This window comes from Elaeis guineensis, chromosome 1 (genome assembly GCF_000442705.2).
Source record: "Elaeis guineensis isolate ETL-2024a chromosome 1, EG11, whole genome shotgun sequence".
NCBI classification, from domain to species: Eukaryota; Viridiplantae; Streptophyta; class Magnoliopsida; order Arecales; family Arecaceae; genus Elaeis; species Elaeis guineensis.
Window position 1 is genome coordinate 85,973,671 of NC_025993.2, and position 22,654 is coordinate 85,996,324.

Below are 22,654 nucleotides of genomic sequence, written 5' to 3' on the forward strand. Positions count from 1 at the left end.
TTATTTAAGATTAACAATGTTTTAAGAAAGATTAAATGGATTGGCTATATTATTAATTAAAAAAGAAATGTTAAAAGAACTTGATTATAAAAATTTAATTAAAAATTTTACATCTTAAAAATTAAAAAAATAAAATTTTAATAAAAAATTTATATAAATTTTAATAAAAAAATTTATTTTTATATTTAACTTTAGATCTCTATATGTGAGCTGCCCCTGCAAAACGTTCCGATCGATCCGCCCTGAAGACACCAGACGAGGTATGGAGCCTAATTTGATGTTTTTTTCTTGGGGGAGAGAAGAGGAACCTGTAATGATTTCGAGACCGTCTAGAGGGGGGGATACCGGGACTCGGATCCGGCCCAGCCCACTCGCTTTGCAGCGAAGCAGGAAGATGGCACGTCCCTTTCTTTCTAATGATTGCTGTGGGCCCCACAGATCATGCGGGCGTTGAGCTGCCACTCACCAGGACCCCACGCTGACAGCCCATTCCACTTCACCGCCACCCTGTCAACTCCTCCACGCTAACGTGCACCAGAGTCCCATCACAACCCCCCACGCCTCCCACCCGAAAGCCCACCCAATATATAAGGGTTAAGACATGCGACCCCAATTTTGTCCCCATATGGGTAACATCGGTTTTTTCGGGGGCAAAGCGGGAATTTTGGCACCAAAACGCATGGGGTGAGTCGATCTTTTTGCGGTCGGGAACCTTTGGGATGCTTGTTTGGGGGGCATATTACCATCTTGAAGAATTCTACACGGTTCCCAAGAATGTCAGCATCCCGACCGTGCTCGCGATAACCGCGCGTACTAAGGTCCGTTCCATCCGATCGAAAATACGCAGTTCGATCGAGCCGTCCAAATTTAGAGATTATTCGCAACCATAGCACCGCTAGTACACTGCGTCACATGTACTGCACCGGTTTCCTCCCCTTCGTCTTCCTCGTGAAAGAGCCCTAAAACTCTGAGCGCTTCCTCTTGGATTTAATTTTTCCCCCGCCCTCCGTGATCTTGGCGAGAGGGATAGGGCTAGGGATTCCGTTATCCTCCTCCCTGTCCTCCTTTGCGGGGTGTCGTTTGTTCTTTGATCGACGAGAGGCGGAGGATTTATGTTCTTCTTCTTCACCGGTCGAATGATGGTTTGAGGATTTGAAATTGTGGTGGCGGGGCGGGGGAGTTGGAGTTTGTGCGGCGGGGGCTCTGATTTTTGGGAGGGATGGCGAGCGATCTGCCAATGAGTGCGGAGCTGGAGCAGATTGATGGCGAGATCACCGACATCTTCCGAGCCCTTCAGTAAGATCGTTCCTCAATCCTGAGTGTTTGGTTTTTACGATGATTATTATTATTATCGTTTGATTTCAGATATGTGGGGTAATATCTGACGATTTATGGAGTTTTAATTTAATGATAATTTGTTGGTTTAAGCAATAAGTTGTATATATACCAGGAAAATAAAAGATTTTTAATTTTTTTCGATGATTTATTGGTTAGATAAGCCAGTAGACTGGTGATTCAAATTTTCTTTACCAGTAAAAATAGTTACATATGGGGTTGAACAGGTTTTCCTTGTGGAACCTATGTTTACTTGCTGACACTAAGCTTAAGAGTTTGTTAAATGACTGTCTAGTGAGCTTAGAGAGCAAGAGAGAGAGGAACTAATGTGTTCTGTGTATAATGGTCTCGGAAAACAAACACCATGAATTGCTGGTAAAGGTTTGGTAGGAATAGGAAGAGTATGCATTTATGTTTTGTGTGTGAATTGCCGGTACATATGGAGATATGTAGGTATGTACGTAAGTACATGCATCCATGCATATAATAGTTTACTTTATAAGGGGAGTTTGTGGAAGGAATCTAACAAAATGCTCGAAGGAATGGGACAACATGACACTTAAAACAAGCATATTGATACTTGCCCAAAAAAAGAGGGGGAACATGTTGATAATGTGAAAAATGTGTATGCAGGAGCCTGCCAACCGCAGGAACTACTTAAAGAATGACAACAGGAATTTTTACAATACTGAGACTTAATTATGTTCTTACTTTAGACCTTTTACATATACAAAACATCTCTCACAAAACATGTCACGACATTTTTTTTCCCCTTGGCATCGCTATGGATGACAGATTTTACAAAATCATATTGAGATGAAGGTGAAGATAAGTTTGTAGGCAAAGCAACTCTTGAAGCCATATAATTTTTTCTAGTTTGCTTGATTTTAGATCAAGGTGGTTAACTACCTTCAAACTTTTTTGGTGTCTTTGCCATTGCTGGACAATCTGAAGACTTGGTGCTGTGTAGGTTTCCTTCATTGGATAAACACTGCCTATTCGGAACATTACCTGTAACAGAACTGCACCCCGAAGGAAAAAGAAGGAAATCTATTATATAGTAAATCAAAGTATATCAGTTGAAGTATGACTTGGGTGCTGTCCATTAATTTAATCAAATCCATATTGTCTATGCTTTTTTGAATATGTAACCCAATTATTGGAAAATGAACATGAGTGGTTATTCTGCTTAAGTTATAGATTCCAGTTTCATTTGCACGTTAGCTTCTTTCTTTTGCTTTGGAAGCAGATTGGAAAATGTATGAGCATATGCCTGATGTTAGAAGAGCAATCCAGTGTGTTGCCTTTAATAGGATTTTTCTGTGCTGTATGATCCTTTTTCTAGTTTTACTGTTTAAAACTTCTTCTGCATGTACCTCTGTTGATCTGAACTAGACCATCTAGTTTCTAAGTTAACAAGGTTACTTGTTATAAATGCATCAAGTTCCAAAGAAAGTTGGCTGATTCTATATATCTCAAGAGTGGGAGCAGGTCTATCCATGAAAAAAGGAATTCTTAGACCATACATTTATTGGATTAAAGAGCAACACAAGTTATACTGGAGACGATAATGAGCAAATCAGAAAAATGGGGGAGAAAGAACTTGATAGTGAGTGTTTAAAAAATGGTAGAGTTTGGTGTAGGATTGACTTTAGCAACCATCTGATCAAGAGGTCAGACAGTCACCATCCAACATGTACTAGGTAAGGGATTTATTTCATGACAACATCAACAAAACACAAGGATATCTGTTGACGTCTTTGTTACTTAGGTGTGGTGTTTTAGGGGCCTTGGCCAAATTCTAGTGATTTAGGTATAAAAATTTATCTGAACTTCAACTTTAATTTTTGGATGAAATATTATGATATTTGTGTATTTGTTTCTTGGGATTGTTGTATTAGATTTGATTTCCAAAGTGAGTCTTTTGAGCCTTTGATTGCTGGAAATATCTCTGATATGCTGGAAGAGAGTTGTAGGCTGGATTGTGGAGACTTCTTTATTATTCGATGTGTTGGTAGCTCCTACAGTTTTCTCTTTTATTCCTTTCTTTTTTGTTGATTTTGATCTTATCTATCTTTTACCTCCTCCTATTTGTTTTCTGTTATATGTTGTAGTGTCATAAGATTATGAGCACTATTTCTTTGCATATACTAGTGCTTGTATGAATCTTGTGAATGCATTAGCTAATTGTAAAATTCTTGGATGCTATTGGAAGGATTTATTGTGTCAAATATCTTAATTGCTGCATCTAGGTATATGCAGCCTACATATATGCCAATAAAGTTGATGCACAGGTTTTTGGCAGTTGGCACCTGAATTCCTTCATGCATTCCATCTGTCTTGAACAATGAGACAATGACTTTTGATCAGCAGAATTTTGCTTCTTTTGTACCCCATTTGATGTTGGCTAGGCTCATTTATGCATATACATGCAATACACATCAGCGGGATGGCCTGTAAAATTGGTGCCAAAGGTGAAATGAAAGACAGTTAAAACTTGTGTTTCTTTTTTCCCACATAATATCTATTGGTATCAGGGAACTTAATTGCCTGATTTTTGGCATTCAGTGGTAGGGAACTTGATTGCCTGATTTTTGGCATTCAGAAGAAAGAGGGACATGTTTATCTCGTTTTCTGTGCTGAATAATTTACAAGTCTTCTCTCTCTCTCTCTCTCTCTGAGAAGGGATGTTTGAGGGAGCTTGTATGGAACACCAAATATCTTTGTGGTTGACATGGAGCAGTTATTCCTGAACATCTGTTCTTTTACAAAATATACTTGATGTAACTGGAGTCATGCATTTATAAATATTCTCATGCACTTATGGGTTGTGTTGTGGGTTGGTTTCTTCTTTGCTTTGTCACTTTAATTATGACCTGATTTTGTGATTCCAGTTATATATTGGTTTTACTAATATAAATATAATATTTTCTGTTTTTGATTCTTCTTTATGTCATGAAACTTGCTTTGCAAGAGTTCTTTGTGTGTTTACTTTGATTAAAAAGAAAATGATGTTCCATCATTATTATTGCATTGCATTCTTCAAATTCATGTGTTAAATGTAAAACTGCATATGAAAAACTCCTTATATTGTTTTCATTGAGGCTTACCTTTTTCTTGTTTCTCTGCAGAAATGGATTCCAGAAATTGGATAAGATTAAGGATCCTAATAGACAATCTAAGCAATTGGAGGAGCTCACTGGAAAAATGAGGGAATGTAAGCGGTAGGTCAGGTTGAATTTATCCAGTCTATTCTAATTTTGAGTGAGCAACAAGTACATATAAGTAGCTTGCACTTCACATACATCATATCAACTTATCAGTTGCTGTTTGCAAGTGAGCAAAGATAGTTTTTTTGTAACCTGTCCTGCAGTGCAAGGCATTCATAACATGTGTGTTTCTATCTAATTTGTTTCTTGTCTTTTACAGGTTGATTAAAGAGTTTGATCGTCAAATTAAAGATGAAGAAAGTCAAAATCCTCCAGAAGTCAACAAGCAACTTAATGAAAAGAAGCAATCCATGGTTGGTGGTTTCCACTTCATGTTTTTGCATTTCTGCTCACATCTTTCTGCATAATGTGATTAATTTCTACTGTTTTACAGATCAAAGAGCTGAACTCGTATGTTGCCTTGAGAAAAACGTGAGTTTGAAATGAGCATTAACTTTTGAATAAATATCTTTCTCGATATATAGTTTTGATTGGTTCCCTCTGTTATATAGAAGTGCATCTTCAGGTTTAATAGTAAGCTTATTTTATTAGCATTACCTCATGGTGGCATATCATTCATCAAGTAACTGAGTTCAGCAATAAAGCCTTTAATGTAACTTTTGATGTAACCTATTGTTTTCTACAATAATGTTGGCCATTTTGTGCTTGCTCTATTTGAGACTAGTTTTGTTGGTTGTCCATCACAATGAACACATATCACTAACTGAGCTATAGGCCGAACCCAATGAATGTAACTAAACACTACCTGATTATTGCATGCTTTTTCTGAAAAAATAAGCTTTTCTATTGATATGCATGTGCCATCCTTGAAGGAATTACACTGTTGTTTTAGACACTACCTTATCAAGAAAAGGTTATTGATTGTTTAATTGTTTTATGTGGAGAGGCATCCATCTTTGGCATTCTATTGTAATACTACATGCCCCTACAGATTTTTGGTTTTTCGCTGTAATCCTTTACAGGTGATGTTTGTGTTTATTTTCTTTTTATCTTGAGTATATTATATGAGTGACATAATCAGAAGAATGATTATTTTCTCAGTTGGTAAATAATCTTATCCAGTGATCATTTTGTATTAGTGTCAGACTCATAAACTTTTCCAGGGTCGCAAAGAAGAGTACCTAAAAAAATTTCAGGTCAATAATGTCTTCCTGTACAACTCTATGTGACATACAACAAAGAGAGCAAATTTTATGCGATCCATTAACTTAATCTTGTTCTTTTATTTACAAGAGCTGAAGATTTTTAAGATGATTGAAATAACCTTAATAACTTATTTACTTGACTAAGTTAACTAGCAGCAACTTACGGTCCAGATTTAAGTGTGAAAGATTGATTCACTTTGGTAAGATGATTGTTGTAGTCCTGTGATGTATTTTTTTCTTTTTCAAAAGCAACATGTCACTGAATTTATGGTTTAATCAGGTTGTTGGCCTTTCTGAAGCGTATCCCTTGTATAGAAAATAAAAGAATGGTCTTTCTCAATAATTGGTGTATCAAACTTTCTTGTTTCCCATAAACTGTATAAACTCTCTTTGTTGATCTAGCCGGCATCACAGTAGTGGTTCTCTAATACCCTGAAAAAAAATAATGCAACTGTAATATAAAATTAGTAAACTACAATTAGGTAAACATGTTCTACTTACTCCACCGATCCAATGTCAAATTTGATAACACAATGGATTACCATTTTCTCAGTATTTCATCTAAGATTGTTGGTGATCAGTAATGAGACATGAGGCTCATAATTGTAGAAATAAGTCTTATTATCTTTACCTCCCACTTAAAATGCGTCTTGCAACTCCGTGAAGACTCTAAGTTGATTTTATCATGAGACATGAGGCTCATAATTGTAGTAAATAAGTCTTATTATCTTTACCTCCCATTTAAAATGCGTCTTGCAGCTTCGTGAAGGCTCTAAGTTGATTTGTCATGAGCTTGAAGCCACATAATATATGACACAGATTTGCTAGGTAAGTTAAGGGAAGAATATAAATTTATGAAAAAGAAATTTATGCAACAATATGAAATGGTTCCTACATGATTTTTGGATTGTATAAAGTGTTGTGTAGTTTATATATATACACTGCTATTTGGTGTACATGCTGCACCCCGTTCCTATGTATACATGTTGGTACTCACAATGCTGTATCAACTTAATATATAACAACAACAGCAGTAGTAATAGTAATAACTGTTCTAGGTCCATTAAAATTTACTTTCTTCAAAAAATAAGTATGGCTTGTTTGCAGCAGCTAAGATATATGTGAATGTAGATTGCATTTTACTATAGTTTTTCGAGGATGTCTTGTATTGCAAACTGGTAAAAGCAGATTAACAATAAGCTGAACCTACCTCTAGAACACCTGTTAACTTGAAAATATCCTGAACTTGTAGGATTTCTTCATCATCAACAAGATTAGTGGAACTTAACTATTATTTTTAGTTCTGTCCATTGCGTGGTTTTATTCATTTTATGCTTAGTTAATCTAGTATTTAGTTAAGCTTTTGTTGCCTTTTCTTTTCTTTTCTTTTTTTTCAGACTAGGAGCATGTCCTGCCTGTACGTAGGTACCCTGTCTGGTCTGAGAGTTGAACGTAGGGCATTTGCCCTAGGGAACCTGTGGAGTAAATTAATTGGGGTTGAAATGTTGAAGGATAACACCATTAAAGATTCAAGCCACTAAACTCCCGCAATGCCTTGTCACAGCAGATACTAGTCGCCCAACTTTTGTTTTACGTTTCTGTATCTCTAGATGTTAATTGTAATCTGTTTCATCTCTTTCTTTTTATCCCTTTGTTTGGGTTCCTTATGCTAAAATGGAAATATTGTTTTATAAACCTGCAACATTGACATTTCTGCATGTTTATCTTTGGTAATAAATGTATTCTGAATAGATATCTCTGACATCATTTTACAGTCTTTACCTTCAATAATCAAAGTATAGCTACTCAGCCAACTTCTTGCTTTTCATTATGCATTCATCTGGGATATTTGCATTTGTCTGCCAATACTGGTACCTGGATATGAGTTGGAATACTATTTATTCTTGTTCCTTTGTTCATTTGCATTTATATTCCTGCGATTTGATATTCTGCAGGTACCAAAATAGCCTTGGTAATAAAAGAGTTGAGCTCTTTGATATGGGTACCGGAGGTAGTGACCCTGTAGCTGAGGACAATGTTCAAATGGCATCAGGTTATACTTGGTCTTTATTTCCTCTTCATGCCCTACTGTTCTTTTATAGTGTGATTTATCTATATCTTTCAATTCTTGTAAGTAGTTTTTGCTAAGGCAAAAGTTTGCTCAGAGCTGATTGAAACCGAACGCATTAGAGAAGGATGGTAATTGTTTAGTCACATGCTATGTATAGTCAGAGACAAGGATTTAGGTGTCGGCTGTGCAAGTCTGAATTGGCATTTACCATACTGATACAATGCCACCATGGCACCTATTTAATATTTTAAATACATTTTTAATTAAAAAAATATTTCTTGAATATTTTTTAAATAAGAATTTGACATAGCTTAGCATGTGTGTGAGCAGGTGATTGGAATGTCCACTGGCGCTAACTTTTAAGACCCTGGATAATGATGACCTGAGTGAGGAGATAATTTTAAATATGAGTTGAAGTGTCAGTACTGGAGAGAAGAGCAAAGAATACGTGGATCTATGTAGTAAGAAAAGGATCTGAAAAAACTTTTTATATCAGAAGTGTATTGTCTTGTAATGCATCATAGATAGTCATGATTCTCATGTGAGGCCTAATTTTTGCATGATGGACTTGTTTTTTGTGTTTTACCACCTGACTTTGATCAGATAAAATGATTATAGTTGACCATTTTTATTTTAAGTTCTCTTTCATAGATAAATCATATATCTTGATCCTTCAACTTATCAACTTAATGGATAGTTGTGGTTAGGGATGTCAATGGGTTCAGTCTAGCCTGACTCGGAACATAACTCGACCCAACCCATTACCCAATTTTACTTGAATGCTACTCAATTCAGGCTTTAGCTCCTCTTTCATTCTCATCCAAGATCCAGCCCTGATTCTCATTGCTCCCACCTCCCACCTTCCCCCCACCCTCCCCCCTCTTCAATGGATCCCCACAGCCCTACTGCATAGATCGCGTCAAGAACAAGTATGGCAGCTGCGATGACACCAAGATCCCTCCCAAAGCAGTTGCAACTGAGGGGGGAGAGGGAGGGAGTTGACACCATGAGACAATGCCGACAATGGCCACGGGGGCAGCGAAACACCACCAAGCCACCATCTCAAAGCAGCCACACCTTGAATTCAACCTGACAACAACCCAATCCCATCAGCTTCCATCTCCATCACCAAGAAGGGATGTCAAATGGCATCACCAATCTCGCTGATGTTATTAAGCTTTTCCATGAAGGATGGGTTGGCTATCCTTTCAAATGGCCATGAGTAGTTGGGTTGGGTTATTAGTCCGGGTCGGGTAATTTGGTTGGGTTGGGCTGAATTATGTGTCAGTCTCCATTGGGTCCTCACCTAACCATAGGCCTAGTTATAGTTAAAATTTGTGGGTGTGCCTCAACTTATTTAAAAAAATAAAAATGAAGTACAAGTCAAGGATGAATTGGAGATACCTTCGAGTGGAAGCCAGGGTTGGGTGATATAAGAGTGGGGAGCATAGTTATTAAACTTGTACCAGATGGGCTAATTGGCCTAGACAACTAGCAAATGGACCCTTGATTGGTCCAATTTCTTGATGAGACGGGAAACCATTCAGACTGGTCAAAGATCACCAACTTGGCTAGATCTTGGAAAAAAAGCCTGAGAGCTTGGCAGGTTAAAACCATTTAAACCTTAAAATAATGCTTTTATTAGGATTCACATTGCTAAACTCTAGTTTAGGAAAACATCTCTTAACCATCATGACCATTCTTATTGCTTTCTTATTAGGGTTTTATATTATATTTATTCTATCTTGCTTTGTGAAGCTATTTCAATTAGGTATTTTATAGTCAATTATTTTCTCACAAAATCAATTCATTTTTACTTTGAAAGAAAAAGAAATATATATGTACACACACATACTCGTTTTACTTCTTGATATTTTCACAACTTGACTATTTGCAATATATATGATATTCAAAATTTCACATATTTTTGTACATCATATATATGTTTTTATGATTTTAAGAGAAAATTTAATGATTCATGATTATTCTCTATTTATGTTGCAACCAATGCATAGTTTTTATAGTAGTGACTTGTATGTTTTGTAAAGTAATATCTAAAAATTTAAAAGTATATATACCCTTATAAATATCTGAAATTATGTAAATACCTTCACAAATTTTTTGCATGAAAGTTATTCTTTTGGCATCTAAAATTGCATGTATATCCTTGCAAACTATTACTCGTGTGTGTGCCCTTATTAATTATTTCTTTTTGCCTGCATAATAAAGGTAAATATGCCAAAAGAAATAACTTATAAAGTTATGCACAAAAGTATTAAATTTATGAGGATATATGCATAAAAAAGTAAATTAGAAGGGCATACATGATGTTTCAGATATTTATAAAGGTGTACATGTAAAAAGAATAATGTATAATGGTATATGCTAAAGTAAATTCGTGAGGGTACACATGGAATTTCAGATATCTACAAGGGTATGCATTAAGAAAGAATCTATAATTTAGTAAACATTTTTATATTTTAAAATTTTAAATATATTTTTGAAAATTATAAAATATTTAAATATATTTTAAATGTATTTTTAATATAAACCTGGTTTGATCTATTGCCTTAATGATCAGATAATGACTCGATGGCCTAGACCCCTGGCCAGGTCGGTCTTTCACCCGAGTATAATAACTATGGTTAGAAGTACAGAAAAAAGAAATAGGCAAATATAAGGGGAATTTTAAATTGTAAAGGGAATAAGGGATGGAAGAAAACAAAAGAAGTATTCTAGTAGTGAGGCTAAAATAGTCATTGGAAAATACCTTCTGAAGTAGGCCCCCAAAAAAAAAAGAAAAGAAAAGAAATGCCGCAAACTTCATTTGGGGTCAATACTTACAATATCACCACATTTTGAGTGCATGAAATGGAAGGGTGGTGCATATAGGCATGAGAATGGTTGTCAAAAACTACTTAAAAACTAAAGCAGCCTTCTCTATTGGCACCTCTCTTGTCATTGCTTTGTGCTGGCTGGGAAAAGAAATTTGGTTCTGTCTAATCATCTTTGAAAAGATTGTTCATCTTAAAATTTATTTCTAGTTTCAAACTGTTTTCTTTTTGGTTACCAATCTAAGAGGCTATTTAACCAATTAAATGGTTTTGGTCATTTCGTATGCTATAGGTGACCTTGTGATTTAGTGGATATTTGTTTCCATTTTGTTCTTCCCAGTATGCATGTCTGAGATCTTTATGCATTAATGCAAGCCGATTGTCAAAACTAGGTCTGAATAGCTGATTGCCTGTGTTAACATGGTGCTGTAGGAGGATACTGTTGAGATTCTTAAGTTCTGATGCTTGATGAAATGACGTAATGTGATATGCACCAGGGCAATTGCTTTTTGTGTGTGCTTGCGTGCATGCTTGCGTCCGTGCATGTGTGCGTGCATCTGTGTGTGCGTGCGCGTGCACATCCGTGCATGTGTGTGTGCATCTGTGTGCACGTGTGCGCCTGCTCCCCTGTGATAATACGTGAACATTTTTTGTCACATATATAATTTTCCTCTTTTTGGAAACTCTAAGCTGGATTGTAATTCATATCAGGCCTGCACTGATGCATGTACATTAAAATAAAATACATAGCCCTCAGGTCTCCACATTTGGATATGTGGGATTTTGTGCAACCTTTACCTGTATCTGCTTGGCTTGCAACACCAATGGTCTCCACATTTGGATATATGGGATTTGTGCAACCTTTACCTGTATCTGCTTGGCTTGCAACACTGGTATCTGTACCATCCATCTTATGAATTAGATCTAGGTGTCATGAAAATTACTTGGTTTGCATCATTCTGTCATTAGTTAGAAAGAAAAAAGGGAGCTCGGAGCTTCCTCAGTCATGGAAAGAAAGGTGAGCCAATTCTCTTTATCAGCTTTACCATTTGCAGTCCAATAATAGCGAGTTTCTTCATCATTTCTTGTTGCTACTTCAATTTTAACCTTCTTGGATTTATCGGAAATGGTGTAACTCAAGTCATTCTCACATCTTTTTAAAATATTCTGTTGGCTTGCAGCAATGTCTAATCAACAACTTGTGGATGCTGGAATGAAGAAGATGGAAGAGACTGATCAGGCCATTGAACGCTCAAAAATGGTATAATGCTTTATCTTGTGATCAAAGCCTGCGACAGTTCTTTTTCATGTTTCTCATGACAAAGTTAACTTGCAGGTTGTTGAGCAAACTATTGAAGTAGGGGCTCAAACTGCAGCAAATCTTAAAGGCCAAGTAAGTAAATGTTAGTATTTTGATTATGCCTAGATTGATAGGTGTACTAACTTCACTTTCCTTCTAGCTTAATTTCTTAGAGCAGAGCCTAAACCCAACTTTTTGACTTGGCAGACCAAGCTCAACAGATGAATTGGGCTTAAGTAGTCTGAACCAAGCTTGGCTGGTTAGTCTCAGTTCAAGCTCAATTTGCTTTTCCATTTTTGGTTATATACATGTAAAACTTAAAAATTTAATATAGTTTGAAAATTCATGATATTATTTTAACTTATCATTATAAAGAAATGCTTGAGGTTGCTGTTTGCTTAATTTATGTGAATAGTTTATCTTAGAATTTGAAAATGGGGGCCATAGGGTGTTGGACTCAAGTAGGCACCTGTTTGTATGAGCTCAAGCCAAGCCAAGCCTAGCCTAAGCAAAGCACCGGTAGAGTGGAGCTGACCCAGCCACATTAAACTTAGCGCAGCTGAGATTCTCTTCTTGGGTCATTAACACGTTAGTTGTGTAAAATACTACTTGGAATGTAGAGTAGTTATGTTAAGGATATCTCTTGTCTGAAGGCTTGCAGTTTCTGTTGTTTTTTTTTTTGTTCAAAATTATTTAATTTGTAATTTTGCAGACGGAACAAATGGGTCGAATTGTTAATGAGTTGGATACAATTCAATTTTCTATTAAGAAGGCGTCTCAGCTCGTGAAGGAGATTGGTAGGCAGGTTGTCCTCGTAGTCTTTATGCTTGATATCCCTTTTTTTCTTTTCATTATAATTTTGACTAGGTTTGCTTAAACTGTCATTCTTCATCATTCCAGGTGGCTACTGATAAGTGCATCATGGCTTTTCTATTTCTTATTGTTTGCGGTGTAATTGCAATCATCATTGTGAAGGTAATTTCTCTTTCACATAGTTCTTGTGTTTTTTTCCAAACAATGATTTTTTTGGCTTAATATGAGACTGGAGCTTCTTTACATTTATCAGATAGGATACGTTTAATCACTTTGAAATTCAACTATATTATGTCATCATATGATTCATTTAAGCTGTTAAATTGAATATTTAAACTAGTATGAACCTATATACATCAATTTCTTTTCTTGATCTTCCCTTTCATTTATAAGGTGGCTATCATTTAACTTGGAATAGCTTAATGGCCTCCATTAGATTTTGAACCCTTTGTATGCTTGTTGAGGTTCTTCCACCATCAGATCATTGAGATCGCATCAGTGACAACAACTTGTTCTATCTCTGTCCTGTCTTCTGCACTCTTACACTACATGTTGATCTGGCATACATCATTTTTTATGGATATAGCATGATATCATATTGTTATTTTCTTTTTGTTTTTTTGGGAAAACTGGTGCTTCTGGATACTTCAATTTCCAATTCATGTGTCATGCATGTATTTTTTGTCTGTGTTGCATTTTTAAGGGATGCTTGTAGACTGTTCTTTCGATCTTAACATTGTTTTTCATAATTTTAGATCGTTAACCCACATAACAAGGACATTAGAGACATACCTGGGTTGGCACCACCGGCTCCAACAGCTAGGAGATTGTTGTCACTAGAAGCTTTCAAAGGTTTCCAGTAGAGTGCAATTCAGGCTGGTCCGCGCTGTGTACTGGAACCTTCAAAACGTGCATGAACTAAAGGAAACAAGGTTGATGAGCTATTGCGTGTGTTGCTATTCTTTTCCCCTTGTATATCGTTTCTCGTTGTTCTCTATGTTTTTGTGTTCAGTTTTAACAGCTTCCAGATTGATCATTAGGTTGAGAATTTACAATGCTATTATACTTTGTGTAAAATATTGTATTTGTCCCTTCTCTTCTGTAAATGAGCTAAAGACAATCATCACAAGGAGTCTTTGTATCGAATGTGTGAAATCTTTTGATATATTGACTTATAGTGCTTATCAGATCCTCCAGTTTCAATTATTTTGAATTTTTTTCTTTTTCTATGTTACATGTTTATCGCTCTTAATCAGATATAGAGGAGTTTTCAGGCGATGAAGTGTCTATATCTATAAAAAATTGTAAACCTGCCCTCGAAATTTGGAGGTTGCTGTTTTATTTTTGCCTTTCCTTTTTCTCTGATAAATGGGAAGGGATCTGCATAATCTCATTCATAAGGTTACAAAATGGGAAAAGATCTGCATAATCTCATTCATCCTGCAGGAACAGCATTCAGCAATCAACTGTTAGAATCACGTTGATTTCTGTATGCTGAAAGTAAGGGTATGATCGAGCTTAACATGATATCAAGCTTGTTTTGAAATTAATTTTGAGCTCAAAAGTGAGGTCAAGTTGATTATTTTTATTATGTCATGCTTGATTCAAGTTTAATTTCGGCCCAAATCAAACAATCTAGTTAATCAGCTGGAAAATCTTAAATGGAGCTTGAAACCAATTCAAGCTTGATCCAACAATCCAAGGTCTGCTCAAAGCTTGAATTAAAACTTGATACAAGATTAGTCTAATCTGAGTTGGCATATAAACAACCTTAATTTTGAATTAATGAATTGGAGAATAATAAATCAATAAATTTTTGAATAAGTTAGTTTTTAATATTTAGATATCCGATTGTACTCAAGAATCGAATTGAATCAAGTATTTTTTTTTAAAAAAAATTGATGCACAGTTCAAAAAATTTGTGAGATATCGAGGGATCAAGCATTAAGAAAATTCAATATATAGTTAAATTTAGAATAGAAATAATTTTTTTTTGAGTATTTTTGATTTTTCTTACCAACATCAAAGAAGTGTTTACTTCATATAGACTTGTGTAGGGTAATTATATGTTTCTTCATAGAATAAATTATTTTATAGAATAAAAAAAAAATTCAAAAATTTTACATCAAGTAACCGATCTCTTTGTCTAAGCAAGCATTGAGTTTTACGTCAAAAAGTGTGAAGTACAAAAAAACTCTGTTGTAAAGTTAGTCTTAATTTGTAGTCCGTTTAATTCAAGTTAATAAATTTGAAAGAGATTTTATACCTAATACCCTAAAGTCGTATGGTTCGGGAGTCATTGGCTGAAAATTCGCTACATGGGTCAGGCAGAAAGCTTAAGAGGTTAAGATACTTAATCGCAATATAATATTAAAAAAATATATAAAAAAATTAATAAATGAATGACGGAAGTAATACTACATCTGTCCATATGAAAGTTAGACAATTTAGAGATAAAAATAAGAGATAATTTAAAAAAAAAATTAAAAATATATAATATTTTTGACTTAACTTTCATATTGATTAGTATTAATATCCTAATGATATAATTTATTTATATTTTATTGAACATCAATAGTTCTTTTGAAAATTACCAGATGAAATTCGAAGTTCTAAGTTAAACGGTATTTAGTACTAAATTTTTTCTTTATATATTAAAAAGAAGTGAATTAATTTTTAAAGTTTAAATTTGAGTCTTATATATGTACGTACATATTCTAATACAGATGGAGCCCACTATCAGTCCAAAGCTAACATTTATCAATGAATTTCAAAAATGTAATTACTCTGATGTGTCAAAAATGGAAATGTAATATTCCGAAAATATAAACAGCGTTGCAGTAGTCAAGGTTGCAATACTGCAGATCATCATTGTCCCAACAACTCAGATTCTAAGTGAATTAATATTAGACATGATTACAGCTACCATCATCCCAAAGGTAACATAAATCAGCGAATTTCAAAAACCTAATTATTCTGATATTTCAAAAGTGTATATCTAATTACTCTGATATTTCAAAAATCAAAACTGCATCGAAGCCGCTAAGGTTGCAATACTTGAGATCGCATTGTCCCAACCTATATTATTTATATATTATTTATAGGATAATGGAGTACAAAATTCACCAACCTACTGAAAACTCTTTACAAACATCTGTATTAACAGTATCTAGCAACTTTCGTTTATTTCGATCCTATTTCATTTATAGCTACTAAATTAGTACACTCACAAGAAGATCTTAAAACTACTATTTTTGAAATTAAATAAATAATGCATACTTGCTTTTTAATTAGTTTTTTCATGATATAATACAATGAGCCATTTTTAGTACCAAAAATGATGCTTATTACTAAATTATTATCACGCAAACTAGCAACAAGAATAAGGTCATTTGCCACCATGACTAAAATTTTAGCAGCAATATTTATACTTTGGCTCATAAAATACTTAATATGAAAAACAATCTCTATAATATAAACTTTTTAGCAGCCACATCTTTTACCATTATTGTTCTGCATTTTTTTTTATAGACAATTCTTTTTGCCTTTATATATGTAAACTATTTTTAGCGGCCACATCTTTTATCATTATGGGTCTACATATTTTCTTTTTATAGACGATTATTTGCCTCTATGCATGTAAACCACTTTATACGTATATTTTGTTTTGCCGCTATAAGAGCCATGAAAGCATTTTTGAAAGCACCTTATAATTTAACAAAAGAGGCAGAAGGAAACTTTAAAATAAGTAGTTATGAAGCTGTTAAGTACATAAATGCTGCCAACCTTCCAATTTCCAAACGACGTACCAAGTCCCAACAACAGAAGAAATTAACAACTTGGTATTTCCTTCTTGAATAATTTAGTCCCCCGTACCTACTCCTTTTGCCATAACTCAGCAAAATAAATAGATTTGAGATAAGATTCATCACCTTAGTACCAAATCTATATCAATATCATTTTATTATAATATCAATATATGATATAGTATAACAAGATATATCATATACTAGTACATATAAGATTGTATACCTATATGCCATTGTACTAGCTGTATGGTTAACCATAGTTTAGGATTTCATAACTTATGATATTTCTTAAATTTTTTTTCTTTATTTACATCTATAATTTAAGAAGCCAGTGTACCAACGATTACGGCCAATCTCCTATTGTACCTAGCTTCGGTAAAGAGCGACCTAGAAAAAAAGTCCACAGATTGAAATTATGTCCAGTGAAGATCCTTCGATGTTTAAGCCAGTGGGGAGTACTAAATAGTAGATAAAGTATTCAAAGTTACAGAGTATCAGTCCAGAAGTATCTTACTCAACCTGTTCGTTTACCTTCTTTTTATAAATAATCTGTAAGTAACCGTTTGTGATGGTTAGACATGTATATCCCCTTTATTCTGGCACTATGTGATCGTGGGATGGACAGTTAAGGCCCTCTGATGATCATGGTATGTGACCGTTATACGTTTTCTGTACTGACAATTTCTGATATACCAACTGTATATCAATATATATTGTACATTGGCCGATCGTCGATTGATTATTCTGATATATCGATTATTCTAATTGACTTAGTCTCGAGAAGTAATTGGTCGAGAATCTCCGACTATGTGTCGGTGTAACTGATTGATAGTTAGAGATTCCATTTGTTCCACTGACTGAAAGTCAGATTAGCCGACCATGAATCAGGGGGAGTAGATCTAATTGCCCCAATAGTTGCCCCCTACTCTGAAGGTCAAGGTACTAGACACGTGGATTGACGCATGGCTTGATACGTTGGATGAAGGGAATTATTACGTATTATCTCAAGCTCTAATTCAGCTGCAAACATTAACGATTCCTTCGAAAATTGAAAAGTCTCTAGCCGTTTTATTATTTCGATAATCGTGAGACTATCATTGGAATATCGATTTGAAAAGATGGTTAGGAGGTCGGACGATCTGATCGATTTAATTCTGACTAATCGATTTTCGCCATGCATCCAGCTGTCATTGGTTTTTAACCGTTCACTCGGATAGAGATAACGTGGCACAATCAGACAGTAGGTGTGTCGAATCATCCATTTAATGATCGATTTTGATATAGCTATGTGTCAAAATCTGGAGTAATCTTGATCTAAACAAATCTATTCCGATCATTGACAGGCTCTATATATATATAATATCGCTTTCATTTGGATTTTTTGCTTCTCTGCTTATCATTCTCCTGCAAACAAGGGCTTTGCTCTGAGTGTCAAGAGCTTCAGGGGTTTAGAAATCTTCTTCTTTGTATTTTCGTGGTCTCCAAGTCATCCCTTAGTTTCAGATTGGGCTTCTCTTTCTTCTCTTTCTTTTCTAGTCTTCTTTGATTTCTTTTCTTACCATTTTTGATGGCTAGTAATAGTAAGAAGGGTAAGAAAAAGGTTAGAGTAGATGAGTCTTCTTGGGATAGTTGATTGGGTGACCCGATTAATGATTCTCTTTCAGATCTGGATGTGAAAGTTTCTTTCTTATCCTGATCCAATGTTGATCGGCTTCGAGAACAATGTCGTATCCCAGAGTAATTTCGCTTTTTGCATCTTGTCCAGATGGTCAGGTGAGTTCTCCTCCTCCAGATCAGATAGCAATTTATGTAGAGGACCTTCGGATTGATCTTCATTTTTCAATTCCAAAATTTATCTAGAATCTTTTTGATTATTGTTGTCTTTGTCCTGTCCAGTCAGCTTCAAATTTTATTCGGTTAATCATCAGTTTTGCTTTGTTATGTCACATGATCCAGACCAACCCTCGACCTTCTCTTTTTCATGCTTTTTTCGTTCTTCATCCTCACCCAAAAGCTAAGAATTGGTAGTTTTTCAACCCGAGGAAGGGTCTGTCATTTATTTATGGCCTTCCTTCATCCATCCACAGATGGAAGAATCAATTTTTTTTTATTTCTTCTTCTTCATCTTAGGGTTTTTCTTCCTCTTGAAGAGATCCAAGAACAAGTCCCAATGAACATAGTCGGGTCAAAGTCATCGATAGGGAGGATTTTCTCCAACTGGAGGATATGGAAGTCCCTGCGCAACGAGAACTACTGACGGAGCAAGCTCTCTATGATGCCGGACTTAGTCTGGTGACTTCCTTAGGTATAGCTTAGTCGGTCTTTTATTTTATTTTTCATTTGCCTTCGAACTTTGTAACTAAGTCATTTTATCTTCTGATTGTAGCTATACGACCAGTGACATAGGTTTCAACGATCGATATTCGATAGCATGCCGTCAAAAAGAGAGCAGCGACTGGTGTCGGATCATCTCGAGCGCTGAAGAAGAGTTGGGCTGAGGCACAGTCGGCATCAGTGAGGGAGATCGACACTCTGTTGGTAGTTGTCCTTGAAGCCGAACCTATCATCGCACTGTTGGCTTCGACAGTGCTTCCACCAATCGATGCGCTACCCGTCAGAGGGGAATCAAACAGAGATGATGATGTCACGGTCATCATACCGACACCGACAAAGACAATGCTGACCATAATTTTGTTGATAGGGGGTTGGACAAAGTCTACACCTGCGCTTGAACCAGAACCGATCGCTGCGGTGCCGACAGTACCTCGGGCCCCTTCAATTGGGCCGACACTATCTCCAGCACCTTCAATGTTCGAATGGATGGTAGCTTCAAGTGAGCGACCGACCACTGGAGAGTGGGGAAAGGCTCTAGCTGTTTCGATCGATGATAAGTCGTCAATGGGCTTCATAGCACTTTTTGACGTCTGGATCCCTGCAGGTGAGTCGACCTTGGCCAATCCAAAATTGGCCAAGCGACTCATCGAAGCTGTACTTCTTCCGACTGATAGAGAGAACAGAAAGGATCGGACTGTGTCCGAAATATTTTCATCTTTCTATCCGATGATGCTCAATGTAAGTCGATACTTTACACTTCTTCTTCTTCTTCTTTTTGACCTGTCTTCTTTTCTTTTCAGCTCACACATGATATGCAGGCATTGGAGAGCATATGTCAAAAAATTGTTGACTTTCGTCGAATGTGGATGGAGAAAGTCGCAGCCGTGAATGCCGAGAAAGCTGCGGCCACTGAACAACTTCAAGTGGCGACCGAGCAAGAGGCAGAGTATCAAGAGGAGAGCTCTCGCATGAAGGTGAAACTGGAGTCGATAAGAGCCGAGTTGGAGTCGGTAAGAGGTGATCTATAGTCGGCCCATGTCGAGTTGAAATCGGCATAGTAGATCATCAAATCTCAGAAGTCTCGAATAAAGAAGAAGAAGTATGAAGTTAATTAACTTCGGAAAGATCGTGATGGCTGTATTAAAGAGTTGGAAGAAGAAAGAAAGAAGCATCGGACCATCGAAACAAAGTTGGCATTGACCGATGTAGAGTCAGCGTCCTTTGAGGAGGAAGCACAGTCGGCCAAGGATGCTCTTAGTCAGATGCGGGAGCAGACCATCGAGGATTACAAAGAATCTGAAGACTTCAAAAATAAAATCCTCAAGGGTAGCTACGCCTCTTACAGTGTCGACTATGAAGATGGCAGGGATGCGGTTGGAAAATTATATCTAGACTTAGACCTGAGCAGTATCCTCACCCCTGGTTTGGAAGAAGAAGAGGTTGTCGAAGAAGCAATGCTGACTGAAGAAGCTACACAGGCTACACCAGAGTCTATTCCAGTTATGGAGGAAGCTGTACCGGAGTCAGCTACTGTCGAAGGCCATGAGACTGCTGTTGCACCGACTACCGACACAGTCGAGGAAGAGGCCGATTGGTGACAAGTGTAGACAATTTTCTTTTCTTTGTAATCAGACAATAGTCCAACTCACTTTTATAATCAGACTTTAGATCCAATTTTGTAACCTTTTTACTCATGAATGAAAAAAAAAATTCAGGTGTTCAAAATTTTCTATGTATGGAATTCTTTGTATGTCACCTTTTTAAGCTTGATGCTCCTTATTGCTGATATAGTTGAGTATCAGTCGGATAACCAAATACCAATCGATAGTTAAAGTTGTAGAATCTATTTGTTAGTCAGATACCAACCAACTGAATTGTAAGCACAAATTTTTTCAAGTATAGTTGGGTGTTAATCGACTAAACTTTAGACATAGATTTTTCCAAGTATTTGATAGATGGGGTTTAGCCGAATATCCTTCGATTGATCGAAATCGAGTTGGTTTGTTATTCCGTTCAACCGTAGTTGAATTGACATACTATTCTGCTTAGCCGTATCCAAATCGACATGAGTAGTCATGACTTGAGTCGGCCTTTCGCAGTCATCCGATCGAGATGGGGTCGGTATATATATTAGCTGATTATTCGTCGGTCTGATATCATTTTTGTAGATAGCTGAATATCGAAAAAAAATTGAAATCCGATCATTTCATTAAGTGTGTTTCACATGCGAATAATTTTACTAATAATATATTTTCAGATTATCAGTATTTTAAATCTGAAGAATAGTCGTTCCATCGAGAGTCTCTAGTCGGTATGCACTCGGACGAAGTATTTCGGTTACTTTGAAAGGTCCTTCCCAGTTTGGAGATAATTTTTTTTGATCCAAAGATTTTAAAATTTTTGCTTTTCTTAAGATCAAGTCTTCTGAATGAAAAACCTTCGGTTTGACCTTTGCATTATAGTATCGGACTATTTTCTGTCAGTATGCTGCCATTCGAATTTGAGCTTGTTGTCGAACCTCAAAGAGTAAATCTAAGTCGGCTCTTCAATATTCGAAGTTATTTGGCTCAGCATACTCTTCGACTCTCATTGATAGCAATCCAATCTCTAGTGGGATTATCGCTTCCATCCCATAAGCCAAGTTGAATGGCAATTCTCCTGTTGGTATGCAAGAAGTTATCCGATATGCCCATAAAATTGGATATAATTTTTTCACCCAGAGGTCTTTAGCTTCATTCAATCTGATTTTGAGATCATGTAGAATCGTTCGGTTTGTCACTTCTACCACACCATTAGATTGTGGATGATCGACTGAAGTGAATTGTATGAAATATGAAGTTTTGCATAAAATTTTTTAAAGTTCTAATTATCGAATTATCGATTATTATCGATGATGATGATATGTAGCAAATAGAATTTGCATATGATTGACTTCTGCATAAAGTTTTTCATTTTACTTTTGGTGATCTACGCTAGGGGTTTGGCTTCTACCTATTTAGTAATCTATGATAATCACTAAAAATTTTTTTTGACCAAATGTCAGAGGAAATGGATCGAGTATATCGATTCCCCATTATACGAATGGCCATGGTGCAACGATTGATGTCAATTGGCTAGCTAGTTAATGTTGTATGTTGGTATATTTCTGACATGATTCACACCTTCGAACAAGCTCAGTTGTATCTTTCTTCGTGATGGGCCAATGATATCCTTATCACAAAACTTTATAAGCCAATGATTTGCCCCCTAAGTGATTTTCGCAAATCTCTTCATGAACTTCTCGGAGAGCATAGTCAGCATTTGTAGGTCTCGAATATTTCAGTAATGGAAGGAAGAATGATCTCTTATAAAGTTATCAATTTATCAAAACATATTCTGAAGCTATCTACCTTAGTCATTTGGCCTCCGAAGGATTTTAGATAAAATTCTATCGGTTAAGTATTAGATGATCGGATCTATCCAACTTGACTCATCATTTATTTGTAGCATTTCGTCAACCCTGTCAATACTTGACTGTTCGAGATATTTGATGAACGTTCGATCGAGTAAGTTGGATGAAATAGTTGCGAGTCGAGAAAGTACATCAGCTCGAGCATTTTTTATTCTTGGAATGTGAGAGATCTTGAAATATCTGAAGGCTGATGCAAGATCTTTCACTTTATGAAGATACTTCATCATAATAGAGTCTCGAGCTTCAAATTCACTATTGACCTGTCCGATGATCAGCTGTGAATTGGTGAAGACCTTCAAATTATCTATGTCAAGCTCTTTGATAATTTTCAA

At 35.9% G+C, this 22,654-nt stretch overlaps 1 protein-coding gene across 1 annotated transcript; it reads left to right on the plus strand.

The window, feature by feature from the left end:
• The first annotated feature begins 924 nt into the window (after positions 1 to 924).
• Positions 925 to 13,917, plus strand: LOC105061504 (novel plant SNARE 13). The gene is made up of 10 exons (XM_010945565.4): positions 925 to 1,296; positions 4,467 to 4,559; positions 4,765 to 4,858; positions 4,939 to 4,976; positions 7,666 to 7,763; positions 11,797 to 11,876; positions 11,952 to 12,008; positions 12,628 to 12,720; positions 12,816 to 12,890; positions 13,484 to 13,917. The coding sequence occupies exons 1-10, from the start codon at positions 1,220 to 1,222 to the stop codon at positions 13,589 to 13,591; spliced, it is 813 nt and encodes a 270-aa protein (XP_010943867.1). The 5' UTR covers positions 925 to 1,219; the 3' UTR covers positions 13,592 to 13,917.
• The last annotated feature ends 8,737 nt before the right edge of the window (positions 13,918 to 22,654 follow it).

What these genes read in the sequence shown, in the direction of transcription:
- LOC105061504 (XM_010945565.4), top strand. Translation starts at nt 1,220, where the DNA reads ATGGCGAGCGATCTGCCAATGAGTGCGGAGCTGGAGCAGATTGATGGC. An exon ending in GACATCTTCCGAGCCCTTCA is followed by an intron (nt 1,297 to 4,466) that starts GTAAGATCGTTC and finishes GTTTCTCTGCAG; the next exon opens with AAATGGATTCCAGAAATTGG. An exon ending in ATGAAAAGAAGCAATCCATG is followed by an intron (nt 4,859 to 4,938) that starts GTTGGTGGTTTC and finishes ACTGTTTTACAG; the next exon opens with ATCAAAGAGCTGAACTCGTA.